The following is a 26,487-nucleotide window of genomic DNA, read 5'->3' on the forward strand; positions in this document are numbered from 1 at the left end:
GAAGCAGCCCTCCCGCCTATCCGGGTATTTGAACACGGGGCGCGAGCCGGTGGTGGTGTGATCCTTAGGCCACGCCTCCTTTTAAAGGGCCAGGCCCCACCTTCCCGCCCACCAGCTTCCCAAGACCCCGAACAGTTCTCCCAGCATCAAGAAATAACACTTCAGTTTGATTGTGTGTGGGGGTGAGGAAGGAAAACTGCTGTAACTGAGTACGTGCACTTTTCAGAGACTCCTTTTCTTAAAAAAAAGCTAATAAATAACTTAAATCACATGTAGGACAATTAATTCAAAGAGATAATGCTCACTCCCCTTCCACTACTGTTATGTCCCTGCATCATATTAACTTTGTGCCCTTCCCCATGACTTTATCGATATTTTCGTGGTCAACGAGATTATTATACTTCTCCGGAGCAGGTAGGACTGGAATCCGGGCCGCCTGGTTCATGGGGTAGGGATGCTACCTTTGTGCTCCAATAACCCTTCTATAACTTTTTATAATGTGTTCTAATAGTTTATACAATGATTAGTCTTGACTTGTACTCAGTAATTCACAACCTAGGGAAGAAACAGTAAAACAGACAGTATTACTTGGAAATTAATGTATTGGTTGGACTGGACCTCCGTTTTTAACTGTACGAGATTAAGCTGACCAGTGTGTGCCATTCACAGTTTTTTTCTCCTGGGAGAGGAATAGAAGATTAGGATGATGGTATGGGGTGGGGTGGGGGGAGGTGTTCAGATGAAAAGGGGTAAAAGGGTGCGTATCTGGAGCTTAAATGCCAAGCATTAAATATAAATCTTTTGAGATGAATGGCCTGTTTCTGTGCCACACATTATATGTAATTAATCAATCATCTGTGGCTATGTGTGGGACGGGAATGGCACTAAACATCTGATGTATTTGCGGAAATAACAACCTGACAATCCAACAGACACTTAAGAAGAAGCTCCGAATATGTAGAAATGATTTTGTAATCATTGAGTTAACACACTGTTCTGGATTTTGTAACACCAACATCTTAGAAATTACAATGTCAGTCTAATTTTCTTTCACTCTCACAATATTTCAGATCAGATTAGTTTTAAAATTCCATTATCTCTGTTGCAGTGTATCATAATATTGTAAATTATTCACATTGCACAGATCCCATACTCAATCAGAGAGTGAGATGGCAAATAAATGGAAGTAAATAGAGGATTTTTTGATAATTATTTAGATTTGGATTAAGACCAAGTCTTCTTAAAAAAAGTCAGAGTGCTTAGTCCTGGAACTGAAGCAATCTCACCCACCAAAATAGGAAGTAAACATAGCCCTAACACCTCCCAATTGGAAATAATATATAGCACTTCAACACGTCCCAAAAATACCTCAGAACACATCATATTAAATTGAATAACTTTGAAATGAAATTACAATTCCTGTATTTGCATGTGCAGCAACTGCATACTAAATCTGGCAAAAAGCTAGGAATGGAATTTCAGTTAGGATCTTGTGTTGTTATTGGCTTAGTTTCAGATCAACTTTAATGTTTAATGGAAGAGGCAAACTAACCCTCACCTTAATGTTTCAGGTAAAGAACTGTACTTTGGACAATGCAATGGTTCTGTGCTGGGATTCCAATGAGGACTGGTCCACAGTTTTGTCTTACAACCCCCAAGTGTGAGATTCACTGGGTCAAGCTCAGTCATAAGGATATTTTCATAGGATATAAAACCCACATAAACTTTATTCTCTGGATATTCTTCTAGATTAAAGGTACAAAATAAATGCAAACTGTTACTTGTAAGTACCTTACGAGTTGAAAGTGCCAGACTGTGAGCAGAATCTTACCAGGCTCAGAGCGACATGAATGATGATGAGAACAGGGTGGGATGGCTGTCTTGATGTTGAGATCATAATGCAGCAATTTTCCTTCTTTGCTGAAGCAGCATGGTGAGATTCTCACAGGGAGCAGCAAATTTCCAATTGATAGTTTTGCTTGTTACATGATGTGTTAAAGTCCAACTTGCCACAAATCGATATTTTACCAAATCCATCACACGACTAGCTATCAGAAAAATATGGAAAGTAGAGGATGTTGTTGGCAGGTTCAAGTTGCCATTTGCTCCTGAAAACTCCATGTTGGACACCAAGCACTAATATCTTGCACACACTGCTTTGGCACTGGTCACATGCACCCCTGATTTGACTTGAACCCACCTCTTTGAACCCTCATAGCATATTTCAGATTCACATACAGGATGCTTCTGCACTTCACTGCTCTCAACTCAGGCTACTGCAGCAGCCATCATTTAGTACTGCAGCAAGAATACCTTGCACTCAGGTATATCCAAGAATATTATGATAGACTGGACCAGGATATGTTTCTGGGCTGTTTGCTCACCTTCATAATGCTAACTCATTCTGAATCCACCTTGATGTTTACAGTATTCCTGCTGTGTGTTGCTTTGCTTTTTTCCTTCCCTCAGGTTTGTATGGTCTAACGAAATCACAAAATCGTGAGCCTTGCCACACTTGTCAGCAGGCCTCAGTCCAGTCAAAGTGGTCAATCTTCACTCAGGAGCCCCTGGAACAGTATGTTAATGTAGCCTCCAATGACCTGCTCTGGGCAGTCAGAATCAGGATCCTCTTGCTAAGAAGCTTTGAGGAGCAAAATGACAGATAACAAACCACCCATCTTGACTCTTCTTGTCCAGTTATGTGCTATTTTGCTTCTGGAATGAGAGACAGGGACTTATTAAGGCAGTTGAAAGTGGATAGCACAATGACTACTGTCAGTGCAGTGGGGCGGTTTCATAGTGACTGTGTAGGCAGCACAGAGATGTGCAGGGTTAGTGGTGTCATTGGAGTGGGTAAGGATGAGTGGGAAGATGTTGTATACATTAATGAGAGTGGTAGAACATGAGGCTTGATGGGAGATGGGTGCATTAACAGTGACAGAGTGAGTATGAAATATTGGAGAGAAATGGTGGCACTTATGCTGGTGAAGTGGCAAAGATCATTGATCTTCTGCCTACAGTATTGGGCATTCCTCCTGATGGCTGACATCATTTCAGATGGGTTGCAACCTCAGACCAGCCTGGGATAGACTGGTGTTCATGGCATTCACTGCAGGTCTTGGGAAAATGGAGGTCCTGCCTGTGCACCACCTTGTCCATTACCATGCCTGAAAAGCAAAGTGAGAATTGAATTGAATTAAGTTGTACTCACATGAGTACAGAGAAAAGTTTACAAGTTACCCCTTATGATGCCATTTTAGGCTCAAGAATCTCAGTTACAAAGCAGAAAAATAAGGAAAACAAAAGTTAGAAGTTAAGCATTACAGTCCTTTAAAAAAGTAGAAACACAAACACAGTTAACAGGATTTCTCCCTGTCTGCCATGAGTGGTTTGTCAGGGTACTTTATAAATACGGTGCTGGTGCCTGGGATGCTAGGCCAGTCTAGGATCTCCTGTGTGTGGTAATTGATCCATGAAGGCAAATATAGGGCAGAAATAAGTTGTGATTCTCGCTTTGAGGGGTTCAAACAACAGTTAAAGCAGCTAGTTTGGTAAGATACAGTGAGAGAATCTATTTGACCTTGTGGCAATAATCAGTCAACAAACTCGAAAAACTAGTACTTAAAACCAAAAAATGGTAAGATTCTGCCCAGTATTTCTGAATTTTCTTTAATATTGAATTCAATATTTCCTCAATGATTGTGATTGGTGGCATTAGGAATAAATTCTTTTAATTATTGATTTGCCCTTTCCAAATGGACTATAACAACACAGCTCTGAAATATTTCTAAAACTTTTCATCCAGTTATCTGTGACATCTCAGTCAGTGAAAGGTCTCATGAGACATCAAACTGTAATTCATCTCCAGGCTTCAGTCTATGTTCAAGTACATGAGTGATTCACTCCCTCATTGCCCAACCTTCCAATCTTGACCAAACCCATGTGTGCTGAACTTGAGCACTATCCTCTTGGTGTCAGTTGTGGCTCAGTGGGTAGCACTCTCTCTAAGTCAGAAGTTCGTGAACCTCAGCCTAAAAATCAAAGCGGACAGTTCAATGCAGTTCTGAAGGAGTCCTGCACAACAGGAGGTGCTGCTTTTCAGATGAAAAGTTGCAAACCAAGGCTCCATCTACTTTCTCCACGAACACAAAATATTCCAAGGCACTATTTCAGGGAGAACAGTGGAATTGTCTCAAGGTGTCTGTATCAATATTTATATCTCAGTCAACATCATGAAAACAATTGTATGTTCATTATCACATTGCTGATTGTCATAACTTGCTGTGTGAAAATTGGCTATAACAATTCCTGCAATACAGCAGTGATCTCATTTCAATATTGTTTACATTGGCTGTAAAGTGCTTTGTGCTAGTCAGTGGTCATGAAGGGTGCTATATAAATGTAAGTCTCTTTCCTTTCACTGATGAATCCCTAACTAATAATGCTTGATTATGTTTGGTTAGATGAAATAGGAGAGGATCTCTATAATAAAGATATCTTAGAAATAAACACCATTAAAGGATAGTGCAATGAAAAAGAAGCTGTGCAAATATTATGGTACAAACACATTGACATTTCTTTGCCCATTATTTTATTGAGGCAGTAGCGAGCGAATGAATGTAATGTATGTGCAAAGCAATTCTGTATAATTCATATTGTGTTCCTGCATTCATTTGAACACAGTGCTCTTAAGCCAGAGTGCTGCTACCTTTGTATTACACATTTGCATGACATTATTGTGAATAGTCTTTAAAATAATATCTTGTATTACATCTGACTCCTGTAAGCAATTCCAAAGTTGCCTCATCCTGACCACCAGCCATTGACCATCTCGTTCATCAAAACCCCTAACCCACCTGCACAACCATTCCCCCTCCACCATACCCAAAACAGAGCACATTAAGATGCTCCTGTGAATTTTCTGCCATGCAGATTTCCAATGTTTAATAACCCTTGCACGATACCTTCCTGTGAGTTCTGGTTTTTTGGACTCCTCCCTCCCTTGTTATTTCCAAACACTATTTCTCAAGGCGAAAGGTTAAATTGAGCTGGCCTTATGCCTTCATCCAATCGGCTGTTAATATGTAATCTCATATGCACAAGGTTGGGTACTTGACGTGAGTGACAAATCATACGATGTTTCCTGACCTTCCCACTGTGACAGACCTTGGACTCAAACCAAGGTTTTGTTCCTCTTCTATCCAGCTGTTAGTCAACAAATACTCTAGTTGGGGTTTGGATATCACAGAGGATTTGGGCTTTGGACTAGCTTCAAGTACATTAGGGGTACCTAGCCAGCTGGAAGAACCTAGTTGCACGGGTGCATGCGTCATTTATGGATGTAGTCTTGTATTATTGACCAGTGTATGAAAGTGGTGTCTATTAGCACACACATTACAACATCAGAGTTATATTGATTGGAGCAGGGGCTATTTGGGAATCAAGAATTATAAACTCCTGTTCACTTTCTCATCACTGGTGCATCTTCATTTGCACAGTGATCGGACCAAAGCAATATAACTTCAATTAAGGATAGTTAGGGAGACTAGCCTTCAATAAGTTTACCAATGTTTGATGGCTTTTGACATTTCAGTTTTTAATCATCATGCAGCTCAAGGGCAGAGAAAGTGAAATTCAGTACGACTGAAGCTGGAGTTTATTCAGTTCTCAATTAATCAGTGGCATCACAAACGACTTTTCAGATTTGTCACTGAAAACAGACAAAAGCATGAACCCAAGAGGCATCAGGTTGGCCCTGGGGGCTCTGCTGATGCTTATACACCACGTAAACACTTGTGATTTTATCGCAGTTCAGCCATTTTAGGGTTAGAAATTTCCACTGAGGGTGAGGTGAAGTCTTTTGAGGACGGATGGGGGTTGACTGCTGATGATTATGATTTATTATTACACATACTGCTTGACTTACGTATATCCAGCATTTTCTGTATTGAGATTTCAGATTTTTGGCATCTGCAGCTCTTTATCCATTATTTTATAATTTTGCTTACAGGTCACCAAGTCCAGAACTTGAGGACATAGGTTTAGGGTAAGAGGGGAAACATTTAAAAGGGACCTGAGGGGCAACTTTTTCACGTAAAGTGTGGCGTGTGTATGGAAGGTGCTACCAGAGGAAGTGGTGGAGACTGATACAATTACAACATTTAAAAGATGTCTGGATGGATATATGAATAGGAAGGGTTTAGAGGGATATGGGCCAAGTGCTGGCAAACGGGACTGGATTAATTTAGGATTTCTAGTCTGCACAGATTAGTTGGACCGAAGGGTCTGTTTCCGTGCTGTACATCTCTGTGACTTAACTCTTCCTCTGTTCAGAACTCCATGAAGAATATGTAAGTTTGTGGCATTTCTTGGTGTCACAAGGGCTTATGTTTTGTGGCAAGTATGGAGTATGGGGTTTGTAGTGTGGGTGTTCTGTTCTGATTCACTTCGTCAGCCCATTATATTTTTAAGCCCCACCCACTGACTTTGATTTGTGTAGAATTTAAAGAGCAGGGAAGAACTGCCATTCCGTGTCTGTTAAAGTCTCTTAGATTGATACAGGGGACAGTGTTTTTATATTACACCATTGCGCAACCTTTTTCAACCAAAATGTTTAAGTTTTCAGAAAGTTCAAGTTTCTTGCAGAGTATTTATTAAATTTTAACAGCATCAGTTTGCATTTATATAGTTAATTGGTGAAACATCCCAAGGTGCTTCACATGAGGTCTATCAAACTAAATTTGGCACCCAAGTCTCGTAGGGAGATAAAAGGACAGATAAACAAAAAAAAATAAATTGGCCAAAAGGGAAAGTTTTAAGGCATGTTTTATAGGAGATAAAGTCAGAAATTGCACGACACCAGGTTATCGTCCAACAGGTTTACTTGAAATCACAAGCATTCAGAGCACAACTCCTACATCAGGCACCTCCACATTAAAGGATATTGAGAGATTTAGGGAAGGAATTCCAGATCTTAGGTTCTTCTCAGATAACACCAATGGTAGAACAAATAAAATCCAGTATATGCAAGAGGCTAGAATTAGAGGTAAGCTGAGACTTAGGAAGAGTTTACAGAGGGGAGAAAGCCATGAAGGAATATCTTAAAATCAAGGCCATGTTTAATGGGAGCAAATGTAGGATAGGAAGAGGTGATGTGAGAACAGGATTTGGTACAAGTGAGGAAACTAGCAATAAGAATTTGGATGAACTAATGGTTATTTCTCATGGAGGAATCTTTTCTGAAGAGCATTTTAAAATTTTATAAAGAAACAATAATGTCTTCAAAAACTCAACAGTGGCATATACAGCAAGTATGTATTGCAACTTTAAAATACTTTATTGGTTGATTTTTGGAAAAGGGCTGTGGGTTCCTATTTGATTTACCGCTGACAGATTTCCTGTTGCATTGCTCACAGATTTCAGATCTCTGGTCCATTTGAACCAAGGTCTAGAGTGGCAATAAGATTGATTCTAAGCTAATGTTTGATACTATTTGAAATGTTTTCTAATTGGCAGTTCCTCTTCTTGTTAGATCAACAATTTCATCAATTTAACACAAAGCCAGAAAAGAAGTTTTGAGATAGGTACAACAAAGTGTCTCATTATTGTAAAAGTAGGGAAATGCAATAGGAAATGTCTGATTTTGTCACTTGTTGGCTACGCATTTTGTGATGTTAAAAAAGATGATTCAGGCATGATTTTTTTCCCATACTGACGTCTGGAGCTCTCATACATTCACATAAATAATTATTTTTGTCAAAGGCAGGATGAGATGGCTTAATTATCAAATCATTGAGTTCCAAGTAGCACCAGGGAGCTTTATTGCATAGTAGTAATTGTGATAGATACACAAGGACAGTAATGTACTCAGTATGGTGTTGAAGGTGGACAGATGGGAACTTGATGTTTCTGTTCTTAAAAAAACTTCAGATATATGAAACAAAACATCCCCATTTCTCTCTTGCCTTTGGCTTTGTAGCAAGAAATTTTTCTTGATGTTCACATAAATGCTATGCTAGTTTACTAAAATGTATTATGACTTAGGTAAGAGGAGAGTTGAGTAATGGTTGTTGGCTGATACTTCTATCCCAGTAAGAGAACAAAATAGTTGTTTTCTTTGACCAAACTGATGTGAACAACCCGTCTCCTTTTTTGTACCATTTCATGCCTGCACCCAGCCTTACTTTTTATTACTTTTAAAAGTTATTTTCTAATCAATCCATTCAGAGACATCATTATACACCTGTGGAACAGGTGGGACTTGAACTGGGGCCTCCTGGCTCAAAAGGGACATTGCCACTTCACCACAAGAGCCCTGCTCAGCCTTACTAAGGCAGGTGAATAAAATGGGGTGAGGGAATGCTGTTCCTTCCCTATTAAGAAAAACAATTACGGTAAGTATTGACAACTATTGATTGCATAATGGCAGCACTCAGCAAGAGAACCACAATCCTTCTCAAGAAAACCACCATCTTCCTTTCGGGAAATGTTCTGTGCCCATTTCAGCCCAGAGAACTTTTATAAAATACTGAAGCAGGGTATAATATGTATATGTCCTAAAGGCCTACATAATCTGAACAGGAATTGAACTGAATCATCTGTACAGGAGCAATACATAGGTTGGGTATTCAGTAAAGAGTGTTTTATCTCTTAGTCCATTAAAACTTCTCCTCAATCTAAAATACTGAAGTGTACGATGGAATATACTTGAATGGGTGCAGTTGCAGCAAGGTTTGAAACTTCTGTATATCCGGGATAGAACAGGGTAATTGATCAATGTTCTTGGTTATTGGACTTAATAGGTACCCACTTCTCCAAATGCTATGCTGTGGCTAGAGTGCACAACCTATAGGATGCACTGAAACAATTCATAAAGATTACTTCAATTTCACCTCACTGAAATGTTACCATCCAGAAGCCCACTGGCAATTCCAAATTTCCCCTTCAAGTCGCTCACCTTCTTGACCTGGATATATAGGTGAAAGTGTGAACTGCAGATGCTGCAGAGTCAGAGTCAAAAAGTGTGGTGCTGGAAAAGCACATCCGGTCAGGCAGCATTCAGCAGGAATGAGCCCTTCATCAGGAATGTTATGAGGGGGCGGGCTGAGAGATAAATAGAAGCATGGGGACGGGGCGGGGGAAAGGTAGCTGGGAAGGTGATAGGTGGATGCAGGAGGGGGTGGAGGGTGATGGTGATAGTTTGGTGGGGAGGGTGGAGCTGATAGGTGGAAAGGAAGACCGACAGGTCAATAGGTTGGTGCCAAGTTGGAGGGTTGGATCTAGGATGAGATGGAGAGAGAGGAGATTTGGAAACTAGTGAAGTCAATGTTGATGCAATGTAGTTGAAGGGTCCCAAGGTGGAAAATGAGGCATTCTTCCTTCAATTATCAGGTGGCTTGGATTTGGCAGTGGAGGAGGTCCAGGACTTGCATGTCCTTGGGGGATGGGAGGTGGAGTTGAAGTGGTCAGTCACAGGATTGTGGGGTTGTTTGGTCCGTGTGAACCAGTGATGTTCCCTGAAACGCTCTTTGAGTTGGCATCCTGTCTCCCTGATGTAGAGGAGACCACATTGAGAACAATGGACACAGTGGAGAAGGGGGGGGTGGGGGTGTGGATATGCAGGAAAATCTCTGCCGGATGTGAAAAGATCCTTTGGGGCCTTGGACAGTGGGGAAGTGTGGGCCCATGTTTTACAACTCTTTTGGCAGCAAGGGAAGGTGCCAGGTGTGGAGGGTAGTTTGCTAGAGGTACGGACCTAACGAGGGAATCACGGAGGGAATGGTCTCTGCGGAATATAGATAAGGGTGGGGAGGGAAATGTATCTCTGGTAGTGGGGTCTGATTGTAGGTGGCAGAAATGGCACAGGATAGTGCGTTGTATCCGGAGATTAGTGGGCTGGAAGGTGAGGACCAGGAGGGTTGAATCCTTTTTGGGGCTGGAGGGGTGGGGTTCAAGGGCTGAGTAGGTGATAGATCAATCTGAAATCTCTGACCTAATATAGTGCTATCATCATAACAACTTGTATGTGTTTAGCATCTTTTCAGCCATAGAATAACACAGCCCATCCTGTTTGTGCTGCTCCTTGCAGCTATCCAATTAATCCCACTCTCTTCTTACAGTACTGTAATTTTTCTGCCTTCAAGTATTTATCCAATTCTCAGTTGAAAGTTGCTATTGACTACCACTCCTTCAAACAAGGCATTCCAGGTCATAACTTCAAAAAAAAGTTTAATTGGTAAAAGATCCAAAGTAAATATCAATGCTTTGTACCTCTGGTTAGTAACGCTTCTGCCCTATCAAAGAAGAGGAGTAAACAAAATTTGAATATTAAATTGTTAAAACACAAGGAGAAATTCTAATAGCTTGGTCAAAGAAGCGGATTTTGGTGTTAAAAAAAGTGTCGGCAAAAGTGAGGAATGCAGATGCTGGAGATCAGAGTCAAGATTAGAGTGGTGCTGGAAAAACACAGATTAGGCAGCATCCGAGGAACACGAAAATCGATGTTTCGGGCAAAAGCCTTTCATCAGGAATGAGGGCGGAGGAAGAGGTGGGGATTGGAGCTGGTGTAACTACGGAAAATGGACTGTTCTAAGCAGCCAACAAAGAGACAGGCATAGCTGGCACCCATGCGAGTGTCCATGGCTACCCCTTTCATCTGGAGGATGTGGGAGGAATTGAAGGAGAAATTGTTAAGAACGATGACTGGTTCAGCCAAACGAATGAGAGATTCAGTGGAAGGGTACTGGTGGGGACGTCAGGAGAGGAAGAAACGGGGGACTTGGAGGCCCTGGTCATGACAGATGGAGGTGTAGTGGGATAAGATGTCCATGGTGAAGATGAGGCATTGGGGGCTGGGGAAATGGAAGTTTTGGAGGAGGTGGAGGGCTTGGATGGTATCTCGAACATATGTGGGGAGTTCCTGGACTAGGGGGGATAGGACAGTGTCGAGGTAGGTGGAGATGGGTTCGGTTGGGCAGGAGGAGACTGAGACAACGGATCAGCTGGGGTGGTCAGGCTTGTGGATCTTGGAAAGGAGGTAGAATCGGGTGGTACAAGGTTCCCAAACTATGAGGTTGGAAGTTGTGGGTGGGCGATCTCCTGAAGTGATGAGGTTGTGTATGGTCTGGGTGATGGGTTGGTGATGGGGGGGGGGGGGGGGGAGTGGGAGGGGGGGTGAGGTCATGGTCGAGGGGGCAGTAGGAGGAGTTGTCTTCGAGTTGGCGCCTGGCTTCAGCGGTTTAGAGATCAGTGTGCCAAACTATCACTGCACCCCCTTTATCTGCTGGTTTGATGGTGAGGTTGGGATTGGAGCAGAGGGAGTAGTGGACTGCAAGTTGTGAGGGTGAGAGGTTGGAGTGGGGGAGAGGGGTAGACAGGTTGAGGCGGTTAATGGCAGTTGGAAATAAAGAGATCGAGGGTGGGTAATAGGCCAGTACGGGGTGTCCAGGTGGATGGAGTCTGTTGGAGGCGGGTGAAGGGGTCCTCGGAAGGTGGCGGGGGGTCCTGATTGACAAAGTAAGCTTGGAGGTGGAGGCCAGTACACTTTTTTAAAAAAAAAGATATACTGGCCTCTGCCTCCGAGCTTACTTTAAAAAAAAGTGTACTGACTCTCAAGAGATGATATCCCTATAGTGATCTTGTAAGATGGTCTAAAAGTTTGTACATCTCTAATCTGTTGTGAAACAAAATAATAATTCTATTTCCACCCTTAACATATTAAGTCATCTAAGGATGCCAAATCCATTTGAGGAATGATTGGATCCAGATAATCAGTAAGATCCAGCACATGTAAGCCAGATCTTAGAGATCTTAATAGTACTGCCCTATCAATAAATTTCTATAACACTCTGTAACTCTATAACAGTCCCTACTCTATATGGTCATAGAATGGTTACAGCACTAAAAGAGGTTATTCAGCCTGGGTTGGATCCCTGCACATATGCCACATACATCTTTTACTAGGAGGTAACTATGTTGTCAGGATTAGCTCTGCCCTGGATATTTCAGTCTTCACTATACACACAAAACCTACATCTACATCAGATCAGAATTTAGGAGTTATACCTGAAATCTAAAGATGGAAAATGATTGGGACATCAGGATGAGAATCAAATTTTAGCTAAACTTCAGGGCACAAATATATTTTGTCTTCTGGCCGGTGACCAATAAAAACTTTGAGCAATATTGCAAATAACTTACCATGCAGAAATAGACTGTTTGGCTCACCTGATTTACTCCAGGGGAAAGTGAGGACTGCAGGTCAGAGTCAAGAGTATGGTGCTGGAAAAGCACAGCAGATCAGGCAGCATCTGAGGAGCAGGAGAATCAACGTTTCAGGCATCAGCCCTGCTTCATTCCTGATGAAGGGCTTATGCCCAAAACGTTGATTCTCCTGCTCCTCGAATGCTGTCTGACCTGCTGCGCTTTTCCAGCACCACACTCTCGACTAATGATAGACTCCACCCCAGTCCTCTTTCAATCTATTTTGTCTAACCCTAACTGCATATCTTTCTATTCTGTTTTCCCTCATTTTTGGTTTCATCGTGTGTTTGGAGTTTCTCCTGAATTCTTTATTGGAATTATTAAAGACCACTGTTAGACTTTGTGCACATCAATGATCCTTAATAATTCCAATGAAGAATTGTACCCTCTCAAAAAAATGCAATGTAATTGTAGACCTCTATTGTGTTCTCTCTTTCTTAACATGGATAACCTTCAAGTTATTGTACTTTTGTTTGCACTATTTCTATATAATTTTGTTAAGACAGAGGGGAAAACTGTGCACAGTATTATAAATTTGGCAGCAGTGTCAGCCAGTGAAAATACTTAAAACAACTTCATTTCCACATTTTGGTCCTGAAATTATCATCTAACAAAATAGCTTTCAAGTGCAGTCACTCTTGTAGTGTAGGAGATTCTCAGCAAGAACCAGATAATGTTTTAATGCTGACTGGGACAGATAGGGAAAGAAAGAAGTGAGTAAGAAACTACTTGCCAATCACCTTAATACACTATGAGGCTTGCAGCAACGAGGGGCAGTTCAGTTTGTGATTATAGGTCCACATATGTACATCAGCACTGTTTTGATTCTACAGACACAATTCAAATGCTTAATGCTATTTAGATTTTAATTTTCTTATATATATACCAATTAGATTTTATTCCATGAAAGTTTAATTGAATACAACATTCCCCTAGGATACAAATTATGGAAATCAGCTCAAAATATCCAACTTTACTCATTAATTAATTTCTGAAGTCAATATATATTCTTTTGCCACATTCCCAGGACAAGGAAGCCTTCTCTGCTTTCCTCTCTTGCATTACATTTCACTGGACCCATCTTCATCCATTACTTTACACCATGCAATTTACCTATTCCTTTACCATCAGTTGTCTTAACATCTTCTTTACCCTGGCTCTGTATTTCTTCAACTGTTGTTCATGTCTGAATCTTATCCAGTTTCAATAAAACATAATTGATCTGAAATGTTAAATTTGTTTCTTTGTCCACAGATGATGCCTAAACCTGAGTAATTGCCAGCATGTGTTTCAGTTTTCCAAAATTCACTTTTGTCTTTCCATTTGAAGGCTTTAAGTCTCTATCTCTATTACAGCCCAAAGGAGACTGGCATAATATAAATGGAGAGAGTGTACGATGTTGAGACCATTAGTCAGAGACAGGGAGAGAGCAAACTGTGAGCCTCTTTTTCAGAGGTGTTATCTTAAGACCCAATTTGTCCAATGTATTTCTTACTGACTTTCCATCTTGCATACTCTGTAAGCTCATCCAAGACTCTCTTGTCCATATCTTTACTTGCAGCTTTCATTCACTCATCACCCTTATACTCAGACTGAGAATGCACTGACCTACACTGGTTCCTGATCCACTAATACTCAATTTTGAAATTCTTATCTTTGTTTCAATTCCTTCCTTAGCCTCAATCTTCCCTATCTCTATATCCACCTCCAATTTTACAACCCTTTTGATATCACAATGCTCCTCTAATTCTGGCCTCTTGGGTAGCCCTGATTTTCACAGCTCAGTTTCTAGCAACGCCTTCAAATGTCTAAACTGTAATCTTTGGAATTCCTTTCCTAAATGTCTCCAGCTTTGTTTCTTCCTTTAAGAGAATCCTTAATACTTAGCTCTTTAACCAATTTTTCCTTCTATGAACCTATTTCAAACCTGTTTTGATAATGACTCCTGTCAAGTGTCTTGGGAACATTAAAATCTCCTGGATAATCATGGCTGCTAATCTTACCTGAGCTTGAAGGAAGCTGCATGTGACTACACTTTTATTTCAAGTAATAGTAATGTTATTTTACAGGCAAGTTTCTGTTAAAGTAAAAGGCAAACATACACACAAGTCACAGTCAAGTAATTATTTTATTGAAGTCCAGTGATAATGACAGTACAGAATTCCCTTGCAGTCAGCAAAGGGGGAAGTTTTGACCTGTTTAAAATACAGTATAGTAATGGGAGTGAACTCCTACACAATGCTTACACAAGTCACAATACAATGAGGCAAGGACTGCATGTGACTGACTGCGTTCGCACGGAGAAAGGAAACAAATGTCTAGAAAAATCAAGTATTCCCAAAATCACGAGCTTTTGTTCTTTTCCTGGTCAGACTTCAAGTTGTCATTTGTTGTGCAGAATGCAGTGCACCATCCAGCAATAAGTTAACTCACAGGTTAGTGTCACAGTCCATGATTCCACTCTGTTTGGTTAATTTAATTAATGTAACGATTAACCAAACGAGCTATATTTACACAGTGTGAGGAAACTCAGCAGGAGATGAAAAGTAGGGGGTTTGGTTTGAGGGGAAGTGGAGGGGTGGTAGGAATTAGATTGTGGAATACCTGCAGTTAGCAGCTGTGTTCTTGACAGAATTAATGTTTTTGCACAAAAGTAATGCCAGTTTGGAAAAGCTCCATTTCAATAATGCCACTGTGAACATGACTGGCTTCAACATGGCGAGACACTAAATTGATAATCCTACATGCCTTCTCCTCTCCAGCTGTAAATATACAAGTTTACATTGTGTACTAAAAACGTAAACTACACTGCTAGCCAGACACAAGTATGAGAACATCGCACAGTCACTTTCTGAAGGATGGACAAAGCCCCAGTGTAGATTCCGACATAGAATGTTATCCTGAGATTAATCTTCTTCGCTACCAGTTCCTGACCGTTCCTGAAAAGGCACAAGAACAAACAAAATAATAAGAATATAAGAAATAGGAGCAGGAGTAGGCCATTTGGCCCCTCTAGCCTGCTCCACATTCAGTAAGATCATGGCTGATCTTCTACTTCACCTCCGGTTTCCCACACTAACCTATATTTCTTAATTCCCTCAGTACCCAACATCTATTCTTGTCTTGAATGTACTCAATGACTGTGCATCCTCAGCTCTCTGGGGTAAAGAATTTCAATGATTAACAACTCTTTCACCTCAGTCCTAAAATGCAGCCTGTTATCTTGAGACCATGACCTCTAGTTCTGGTCTCCCCAGCTAGAGGAAACATTATCCCAGCATCTACCCTGTTAAGCCCATTAAGAATTTTATATATTTCAATGAGATCATTGCTAACTCTTCTAAATTCTAGGGAATATAGGTCTAGTCTACTCAAATTCTCATGGTCTAAAAACTTAATGTTCCACTTCCATTCCAGCCCAGTTCCTTTAGTTCTCCTTTCTAGTGCAGCAATCCAGCTGTCATTTTGCCACACTTGAAATTCACTTGATAAATCTAGTGACAACATACAGACAAACAATTGTGATCATTTATATAATTCCATTGTACAGCTTTTGATTCCTTGACATTTCTCCTCCCTATACACCTCCCTTCCCACCTTTTCCAACAACTACTCTTGTTGGCACTGGCTACTATTGTTACTTTTGCCTGATGTTCATATGCAAGCCTCATTAAGTATCTGGAGAAGGTATTTGACCATGATGAGATTACCATAGCCAAGCCTGGTCCTATTCTCACCTAACGTTCATATATGTGTGGTTTCCAGTAGGTATTTCTAGATAGTGATCAGAAGTGCGAAGCCTGGCTAATTTTACTGTTCCCTGGTCATGGAAACAGAAAAATCAGTTGTTGCACCCAGAGATTCACACTGGCCAATATCATGCCAGAGTAAATTGATAAAAATAGATTTGTAAATAAAGGAGGCACAGCAGCTTCTTATTGCAGAGGTAGGATGTGAGTTCCAGATCTCAGGCTGGTAACTGCGGGGACAAGGGTGGAAATAGGGAGGTGAGGGGAAGGTGGAACACATAGGCAGTTTTTGTCCTTCTAATATTGCATGGTGCAGTGCAGTTTGTATAAAAAGCACAAGAAAGTTGTTAACTGTAGCTGGTGAATTAAATGGCAGGCAGCTGCAGGTCTCAAAAGCTACAACTTTGAATGCATGAGGTCAACATGGAGGAGGGGGCTATTGGCCACCCAATACTGGAGATCCCGTGTCACTGGCTTTAACACAACTTTGTACAATGTAAATACTGAATAACGGGCTCAGGTACTGGGTCCCACCTCATCCACTTCCTCCTCTGTATCATCATCGCTTACAACAGGTTTGGATTTAGAGGCACGACTGGAGCGTTTGCGCCCTTTCACTCGATCCTGGCTTTTCTCCTTTCGGCCTAGCTTAATTTTCACTTTCACTGAACGAGCTGAGAGAGAAAAAAAAGAGATGGATCAGAAAGATGGACATAATCCAAGTTCATCTGCTCTCATTATAACCAGAGCAATGCAGTAATTGGAGCCAGAATGTGTTCATATCGCTCTGGCTATCCTAATTTCTTAATTTAGTAAACAAAATCAAAATTTACTCAGTCAACTCAAGTACGTTCCCTTGAACCTGCATGTGTTCATCCATTTAGTCATTCAGGATATGTTTCCTTGATCCAGTGCATTATCAAACAAATTAGGAATAGAAATAGGTCATTTGCTATTCAATAAGATAATTGTTATCTGACTATTTCAGATTCTTGCCTCACCCAATAATCTTTTATCCCTTTCTTATCAAGAATCTATCCATCTTTACCTTAAAAATATTCAGTGTTTGCTTCTACTGTCTTTTGAGGACGAGAGTTCCAAACATTCACAGTCCTCTTTGAGAAGATATTTCTCCTCATCTTTGTCTTATTTTTAAACTGTGTCCGCTAATTCAAAATTCTCCCACAAAAAAAATCCTTTCCACATCCAACCTGTCATAATCCCTCAGGATCTTAGATGTTTCAAATAAATCACTGCTTACTCTTTTAAACTCTAGTGAATACAAGCATAGCCTGTCCAACCTTTCTTTTTAAAGCAACCCATTTACTTCCTTCCTTAAATGGGGCGACCAATAGTCCATAATATTGTCTACATGATACTCTAGATGTGGTATCACCAACATAATTTAGTGAAACATAATTTAAGCATATTATAATTGCTGTTACCTAGGGATGCCTTCACTTTGAGGTTATTAATTAACCCTATATTATTGCATTATACCAGACCTAGTATAGCTCTCTGTGGTTGGCTTCAGAATGTAATGTTCAAAAAAAACCATCTTGAGTATGTTCGATGAACTCATAATCTAGGCTACGTTTGCCCTTCTGTTCCCTCAACTCAAGGATGTTCCCTTGATCCTGAGCAAGCTCATTCTCTAATTGTTTTGCAAGATGCAGTTCATAAGCATATGTCTCACATTAAGGCCCTATTTAGACAGACCATCATTTCAGTCTGCCTCTTCCCCTGTGGATCCTTCACTGGTGGAGAGCAGCTAGGGCGCTTTCCCCTTGGTGACAAGGTAGTCAAAGCTGGCTAACAGATTAACTGGACAGAAGCAAATGTGATGTGAGGAAAACTTCATGCAGCGAGTGGTTAGGTTCTGGAATGCACTGCCTGAGAAAATGGTGGAAGCAGGTTCAACTGAATCTTTTGAAAGAGAGTAAACTGTTATCTGAAAAGGAAGAATGTGTAAGGTTCTGTGAAGGCGGCACTAGGTAAGTTGCTTAGTCAAAAAGCCAGTGCATTGGGCCAAATAGCCTTTATGTCATAAAAATTATTTTATTTTGAGAAAGTAAAAAGCTTGTATGTTCACCCTACAGTGAGTCAATGGTTTAAAAGAAAAGTGAATGCAACACATTCCTGACCATTATTTACATAAATTTGGCAGTTACAGAATTCTAACCCCTTTGCTGCCCATTCTCATGTCCCCAGCACAAAATAATTTCACAGAAATCGACCTGAAAGATTTTGAGGGAAAGGAGGGAATCTAACATGAACGTCAGGATTGGAAATTCTAAAATAAAACTCTCAGGACAAAATGAAAACAGTGCTCTCCACAAGTCTTACATTCTGACTCGGATCCTTCCTCCTCCTCCTCCTCTCCTTCCTCACTATCATCTTCACTATCTTCCTCCTTCTCGATTTTCTGTCGTACGCTGGTAAAAACAGACTGAAGTACAATTGAATCCTCATAGATCTAGGAGTACAAGAGACGGTGTGTTTAACTACAGATACATTGGCAATATAATTAATCAGGGATGCATAGCACAGGATGAAAGATCAGACAGAGGTTCTGCACCAGTGTTATCCACCCTTTTTGCACAAGGGGTTCCACTTTTAATTTTTTCTGTCACTGGAGGGGAGTGCATGGTGGTGGTGTTTGGGTGAACAAATTTCAGAAAGATAAGCTTTGACACAGTACTAAACAGACAATTCCAAAGCAATAAATTGATAATTTAAATAACTTATCAATACAAGATAAAAGGGATAATAAAAATGTGTCAAGCAACAGGGCTAACTAATACAAACTTGTTGTTTGGCCTTTGTGGCCGCACTTAATTTGAATACCACCAGCATGTGCAGTAACAAATGCACAAACACGGGAACAAAGTGGTGCAGTCTAATGCGAGTGCAGTCTAATGGCCTCTTAACTGAGGCCATCAGTATCAGTACAGTGTTAGAAATAGCTTTTAAACCTGAGCTGCAGCAAAATAATGTGTATGTATGCTAGCAGCAACAAAATGCATAACCTGGTACATCAGGCTAAATCATTTATTTTATAAGGATTCCTGAAGAAGTGCTCATGCCGAAACGTTGATTCTCCTGTTCCTTGGATGCTACCTGGCCTGCTGCGCTTTTCCAGCAACACATTTTCAGCCATTTTTTTAATAATAGAATATAGCAATACTGCAGCTTGTATGTATGAAATACACCTGATGCAATATGCAGTATATTGTGATGTAGACTATAGAAATTGGAGGAATAGAAATATAGTGTTTTTTCAAAGTTTGTGCGAAGATTTGTAGCTTGGGTGCTTGTTGTAGTGGTTCTGTTCGCCGAGCTGGAAGTTTTAGTTGCAAACGTTTCGTCCCCTGGCTAGGAGACATCAGGGGTGGCACAGTGGTTAGCACTGCTGCCTCACAGCGCCAGGGACCTGGGTTCAATTCCCGCCTCAGGCAACTGACTGTGTGGAGTTTGCACGTTCTCCCCGTGTCTGCGTGGGTTTCCTCCGGGTGCTCCGGTTTCCTCTCACAGTCCAAAGATGTGCGGGTCAGGTGAATTGGCCATGCTAAAATTGCCCATAGTGTTAGGTAAGGGGTATATGTAGGGGTATGGGTGGGTTGCGCTTCGGCGGGTCGGTGTGGACTTGTTGGGCCGAAGGGCCTGTTTCCACAGTGTAAGTAATCTAATCTAATCTAATCAGTGCTCTGGAGCCTCCTGCGAAGCGCTTCTTTGATGTTTCTTCCGGCATTTATAGTGGTCTGTCCTTGCCGCTTCCGGGTGTCAGTTTCAGCTGTCCGCTGTAGTGATTTGTATATTGGGTCTAGGTCGATGTGTCTGTTGATGGAGTTTGTGGATGAATTCATCCACAAACTCCATCAACAGACACATCGACCTAGACCCAATATACAAATCACTACAGCGGACAGTTGAAACTGACACCCAGAAGCGGCAAGGACAGACCACTATAAATGCCGGAAGAAACATCAAAGAAGCGCTTCGCAGGAGGCTCCAGAGCACTGATGATGTCTCCTAGCCAGGGGACGAAACGTTTGCAACTAAAACTTCCAGCTCGGCGAACAGAACCACTACAATAGTGTTTTTTCTTGACCAGCTGTTAATGCACACATCAATGGCCATTTTGGTTAAGAATCAGAGCTTGAGAGAAAGTTACAGGTTAGGTCCCAAGTCGTCATCACCAGGGACCTGGGCAGAGACCAGGGTTAAGAAATTGAGTTAAATAAGCACTGACCTTGGTTCACCTCTGATGGCATGTACACCTGAGCTGGATACAATAGAATTCATTCAAAACTCGAGCTAATTGTGACTAAGGTTTTCTAGGTGTGTTTGGCTTAGTCTCACTCACTTACTCACTGAATCACTCCAGCATCACATCCCTGATGGTCCACACAATTCTCATTCCTTTAACACCACCAGCCCACCTGACTAATTTTCACCCCTATGGCTGCCTGACTCTCATTCCCAAATTCTTATTTGTGCTACCCCTCCTGTGCACACTCGCCAATCTTGACAGCCCAACTCTTATCCCTATTCCCTCTCCTGATGGCCTATTGAACTCCCATTCTACTGACTCTCCTCACCCTCACTCTGAAAGATAGCCAACCCAATGACCCTAGTCAACCGTATTCTTCTCCTCCCTCAAACAGTGACCTTCTATCCCTACTGGCTCCTGTGGTCTGACTCATTCCTAAACCTAAAACCCTTAACACCCCTGTGTATACATTGTGATTTAAGGCGCAAGTGAGTGAAACTAATCACATTATGCCATTTGTTGCTCCTCCAATCACCGTATTTTTCTCTGTCTCAATTATGACTGATTAGCAAAGAACCAGTCTCTGATTTCAGGAGATGCTCATTGCAAAAGTCTCAGTTTTGAACATGGTTGCTGGCACGTAGGACACTTCCATAGGCTACTTTGTTGCCAACACGCTGCCTGTTGGATAAGCCCATTTTTGGTTATCCCTTCTGGCTTAAGAAAGGCATTTTCAACAAGCCTTAATCAGGAAATGTAATGGGTGTTGGTGGGGTAATTTGTGCAAGGAACAGTTGATGGCTTAACAGATTCTGTGTGTCACAGGGCTCAAATGGGAAGTCTTCACTAACTATCTCTGCAGTGTTCAGGAATGCTAATTTCTGAAAAGGCCAATCAGTGGATAAACAGTGGATTACAAACAAAGATCACACAATGAGAGAAAACAAAGGTATAGAGCAGAAAAATCAGGAAGTTCTGTTAAACTGTTATATGTCACCACTTGGGCCTCAGCTGGAGTATTGTATCCTAATCTGGGCATAACACTGTGCAGAGGGGAAATACCAAAATTCAATTACAAGAGAGGTTAGGATTACTTTCCTTAGACAAATCAGTCAGTAAACAGAAGAAGTATACTTTAGACAATTTTGAAAAAAACATTTTGGGTGGTCATAAGACATTTTTTAAAAATGCAATGAGTTATGATGATCTGGAATGCATCAGCTTAAAAAGTGGCTTTTGATAAGGTTCCAGACTGAAAGGTGGTCAACAAAATTAGAGTTAGCGATTTTTGAGAAGATTTGTAGGTCAGGTTGAGGTTCTGCATGTAGGTTTGCTGACTGAGCTGGAAGGTTGGTTTTCAGACTTTTCCTCACCATACTGGGTAACATCATCAGTGAGCCTCTGGATGAAACACTGGTGGCATGGTCCAACTTCTATTTATGTCTTTAGATTTTCTTGGGTTGGTGATGTCATTTCCTGTGGTGACATCACCTCGTGTGGTGACATAATTTCCTGTGGTAGCATAATTTCCCATTCTTTTTCTCAAGGGGTGGTAAATGGGATCCAAGTCAATGTGTTTGTTGATAGAGTTCTGGTTGGAATGCTAGTGACATGAACATCAGCGAGCCACAAAAAGACATGACCCACTCTCACTAGTATCCTTACATACAGATGAGGAAGGACATCACTTCAACTGGGACAACATATCCATCCTAAGACAAGCCAAACAAAGACACATACAAGGATTCCTAGAAGCACGGCATTTCAAGCAGAACTCTATTAACAAACACATTGACTTGGATCCCATTTACTACCTCCTGAGAAAAAGAACAGGAAATGACATCATCACAGTAAATGACATCATCAACCCAAGGAAACCTAAACACAAATATAGAAAGCGGGCCATGCCACCAGTGCTTCATCTGGAGGCTCACTGAGTATGTTACCTAGAATTGTGGTGAAACATCTGAAAACGAACCTTCCAGCTCAGCAAACAAACTTACATCCAAAATTAGAGCGCATGGAATTAGAAGAAATTTATAGGATGATTTGAGAATTTTATCAGATAAACGCAGAGAGTAGAAATAGGGATCAATTCTCAGGAATCGCAGGTAGATGGCTAGTACCAGGATCAGACTTGGGTCTCAGCTGATCAAGAACCAATTATACTATTTTCAAATTGCTGGTGACACAAAGTTAGATGGGAATAAAAGTTGTGAGGAAAACCTGGACAGGTTAAGTGAATGGGTAAAAACATGGCAGATGGAATATAATAGGAATCAGTGTGAAGTTATCCACTTCTTGAAAGAAAACATATAAAGTTGAAATATTTTAAAAATAATGATGGTCCTTTTTTATGAGTGACACACAGGTGCAGCAATCAAGAAGGACAGCAAATGGTATGTTGACCTTCAATGCAAGGGGATTTGAATAGAGGAGTAAAGATGTTCTGCTACAATTGTTCAGAGCCTGGATGAGAATACAGCTGGAAAGTTTGGTCTAGGGAAGGATATACTTTTATACAGAAAATTCAATGGACATTCATTGGACTAATCATGGCAGTAATTTTTCTGATATTGAAGATATTGGGCCAATATTTTCCAGAGTTTAAAGGAATGAGAAGTGACCACTTTCCAACTAACAAAATTCTTATAGAGCGTGATAGGGTGTATGTGGATAGCATGTTTCCTTTGGCTTGTGTATTTAGAACAAGAGGATGAAGGCTCAGAGACTCAGTCAGCTTTGGGGTAACAGGAGGTTGTTGCAGATTGTCAGGTCTGGAGGGTGTTATGGGTGAGTCAGGTTCAAATGAATACATACCCAGGGTTGGACCAAAAGGTCTGTTTCCATGCTGTACATCTCTATGACTCTATGACTATAAGTGTGGCCGGTTTTTATCCCTTCTACATCAAGGTGTATGTAGATAGCATATGAAAGTGGTGCTGAGTTAAATGATCAGCTATGATCTAACTGAATGGTGGAGCTGGCTCAATAGGCTGAATGGCTTGCACCTCCTCTTATATTCTCAGACAGGAGGGGAGCAAGACTAACGGACTCTTTTTCAAAAGTACAGCACAGACATGATGGGCCGAGTAACCGTATTTTGTATTGTATGATTATATGATTTCAAACTTTTTCAGTTACCCACCAGTGATCCCTCCAGGTTGTAGGCCTGTGCATTCTGACATAGCAACATCACATCTCTTTCTAGGTCATTGAGGCTACGGTACTTGTGATTACGGATCCGTTCCTATTAAGACAAAGATAACAGCTCATCTACCAGCAGAACTTTTTCAAACCTAAATCATTCTTCCAGGAATGTGTAGTGACCCTAATTAGTGCCTCCTGTTACTTAGAATGGTTTATAACATCGAAGTTGGCTGGGGTTTTCTGATCATCTGCTGTCTGAGATGCATGGATCAGTCTGAAGAAACAAAATGCTCCAAATACATACAAAGGAAGGAAGAGCAGACAGGGTCAGTGATTTTCTAAAGAGCACACTTCCCATCAACCAAGCGTTGAGTGATTCTCAGTTCAACAGGACAGAAACTTTAACCAAGGCCATGACCACAGAAGGTGACAGCAAATGTTCTGGTAATGAACGAAAGCAATAAGGGATTCAGGGGCACATACTGGGTCCTATTTTATTGACCTGTTCAAGTATCTACACATTGAGATATTGGGCACCAGTATACTGGGTTATATATCATCAGACAGGGTCATAGTCCAACAGACTGGGGAGCAGGGAATTACCAAGTATCATCAGACAGGGCATGGGCATTTGGACTGTGCCACATATTGTCAGCCTGGGGCAAAGGGCTATATTGATCTGTGCTATGTACAACCACACTGCAGCATGGACCATTAGACTGTGTTGTGTACCATCATACTGGGGCATGGACTATTGGACTGTGCCATGGACCATCACACTGGGGCATGGACTATAGGCTTGTGCATGTACCATTTAACTCTTCCTTAACCTGGCTGCTTCACATGCCACTTTATGTGCAGCATTACTACAGACTGGCGACCACCATCTATGAAAGGAACAGTGATGGACAGAAGAGTATTTCTTTAAAACTCTAGAACAGTCCATGTAACAAAAGGATTCATTCATAGGATGTGAGTATCACTAGCTAAGCTAGTAAATTTTGCCCATCCCTATTGCCCAGAGAGCAGTTAAAAGTCAACCACATTGCTGTGAGCCTGGAGTCACATGTTGGCCCAGGTGACGCTGGCAGATTTTCTTCCCGAAGGATATTAGTGAACCGGATAGGTTTTTATGACAATCAACAATGGTTACATTAAACTAGCTTTTTATTCTAGATTTGCTTTTGTTATTGAATTCAAATTTCACCATCTTCCATGGTGTTTTTCAAACCCATGTCCTCAGAACATTAGTCTGGACCTCTGGATTATTAGACCAGTGACACTACCATTATACTCCTTGCAAATGTTTAAATTCTCTTGACACAGTACTGCTATGCAAGTAGTCACACAGGAGCAAGTGTACCTTTATCTTCCGGAAGTCGACGGGTTTGCGGATGAGTTCATAGTACTCTGGAAGCTCCTTGCGTGATGGAAGTTGGATGAAGACTTCACTGAGCTGTCGGCCAGTACTGCTTTAAAACAAAAAAAATGTTGATTACCAGCTGTTCACGGCACAGAAGAAGTAATGTGTGAGATATACACTGCTGTTGTCTGCTGATGCGACATAATCTTAGTAGCATAACACTGCCATTTCACTCTAAATAAAACACAAGCTAAACTAGCTTTTAGCAGTTAACAAGCTGACTCTTGTTTTAATATCTCTACGACCTGCAGATTTCAGAATCTTGATCTTCAACTTTGAGAAGGTATGATGCAAAATAGAATCATGGTATTCTGAGCATTTAGAGAGGACATTCAATCCATCGTGCCTGTGCCAGCTCTTTGAAAGTTATCCAGTTAATCCAATTCCCCTTTTTGTTTCCCCATAACCATGCAATCTTCTGCCATTCAAGTATTTATTTGACTCTCTTTTGCTGCTAATAAAGTGGCTTAGTTTACTACTGGTTCTTTTGTGAATTATCTTGAAACTGTGTATTCTAGAATGATAAACGGTGTGGTACTGAGCTGTACAGAGTAGCAGTTCCCAAGCTACATCACTAGATTGTTTATTTCTTGCAACTAACCCAGGACAACTGTTGGTATACTGCCTGCACTATGACCTTAGTGCTACCTTGGCTAAGGAAGTAGAAGAGGCAACAGCCTCCTTGATCTCACTTGCTCTGTCCATTTTTCACATTAATTCATGGGATGTAGACATCACTGGTCAGCATTTGATGTCCATTTCTAAATTACAATTGCAATAGTGGTGGTGAGCTGCTTTCTTGAAATGTTGCATTCCTTGGGGTGGAGATACACCAACAGTGCTGTCAGTAATGAGTTTCAGGATTTTGACCCAGTGACCATCATACATTTTCCAAGCAGACCTCTCACTAACCCTTAGTAATCCTTTCACTAACCTGTCCTTGTATTTGATCACTGCATCTACAGTTTTCTTCATTTTTTTGGTGAGGTTTGGGGGGTTTGGTGATAATTTTTCTGCTGGTGGCCGCCCACGCTTTTTTTTCTTCTTTTCATCATCATCCTTGTCCCGGCTGCTACGCGTGCTCGTGGTTGCCATGACCAATGGTGGGTCGACATCTCTCTTTCGTTTGCGGGCTTTTTTCTGACGAACTTCTTCTTCAATCTCCTCAAGGTTGCCCTCTTCTATGGCCTGTTGGGAGAGAAAGAATCACAATGAAACCCATCCTTTTTGGTACTTTACTCAGCCAGTCAACCTGTGGTATGTAGGTGTATGTGCAATCCTGGTGTGATGGGGTAGATGAGGGAATTCCAGAAGGGCTGTTTCTAATATAGAATTCAACAGTAGGCATTGTTGTTAACTCATTCCTGCCTGATGTCATTAAACATAACCGCCAAATACTTCTGTGACTAAATAAATATATCGAATTAGCTTATTTGGAGAAAGTTAAAAATCACACAACACCAGGTTATACTCCAACAGGTTTAATTGGAAGCACACTAGCTTTCGGAGCGACGCTCTGTCACCTGATCACCTGATGAAGGAGCGTCGCTCCGAAAGCTAGTGTGCTTCCAATTAAACCTGTTGGACTATAACCTGGTGTTGTGTGATTTTTAACTTTGTACACCCCAGTA

The 26,487-nt window shown here is 41.2% G+C and overlaps 1 protein-coding gene across 6 annotated transcripts in view; it reads right to left on the bottom strand.

The window, feature by feature from the left end:
• Positions 1-14,381: 14,381 nt before the first annotated feature.
• The window catches only part of smarca4a (SWI/SNF related, matrix associated, actin dependent regulator of chromatin, subfamily a, member 4a), a 105,218-nt gene continuing 93,112 nt past the window's right edge, over positions 14,382-26,487 (bottom strand). For 3 of the 6 annotated variants that reach the window (XM_060855255.1, XM_060855253.1, XM_060855257.1), the window contains 6 exons: positions 25,791-26,044; positions 24,797-24,905; positions 23,432-23,533; positions 18,357-18,486; positions 16,545-16,684; positions 14,382-15,200 (listed from right to left, as the gene is read on the bottom strand). In XM_060855255.1, the coding sequence (XP_060711238.1) occupies positions 15,168-15,200; positions 16,545-16,684; positions 18,357-18,486; positions 23,432-23,533; positions 24,797-24,905; positions 25,791-26,044 (768 nt within the window). In that variant the 3' untranslated portion in view covers positions 14,382-15,167. Of the gene's footprint in view, positions 15,201-16,544; positions 16,685-18,356; positions 18,487-23,431; positions 23,534-24,796; positions 24,906-25,790; positions 26,045-26,487 lie in introns of those variants that run through there. The other 3 variants (XM_060855256.1, XM_060855254.1, XM_060855259.1) reach the window with 2 other exon arrangements.

This window comes from Hemiscyllium ocellatum, chromosome 45 (genome assembly GCF_020745735.1).
Source record: "Hemiscyllium ocellatum isolate sHemOce1 chromosome 45, sHemOce1.pat.X.cur, whole genome shotgun sequence".
NCBI classification, from domain to species: Eukaryota; Metazoa; Chordata; class Chondrichthyes; order Orectolobiformes; family Hemiscylliidae; genus Hemiscyllium; species Hemiscyllium ocellatum.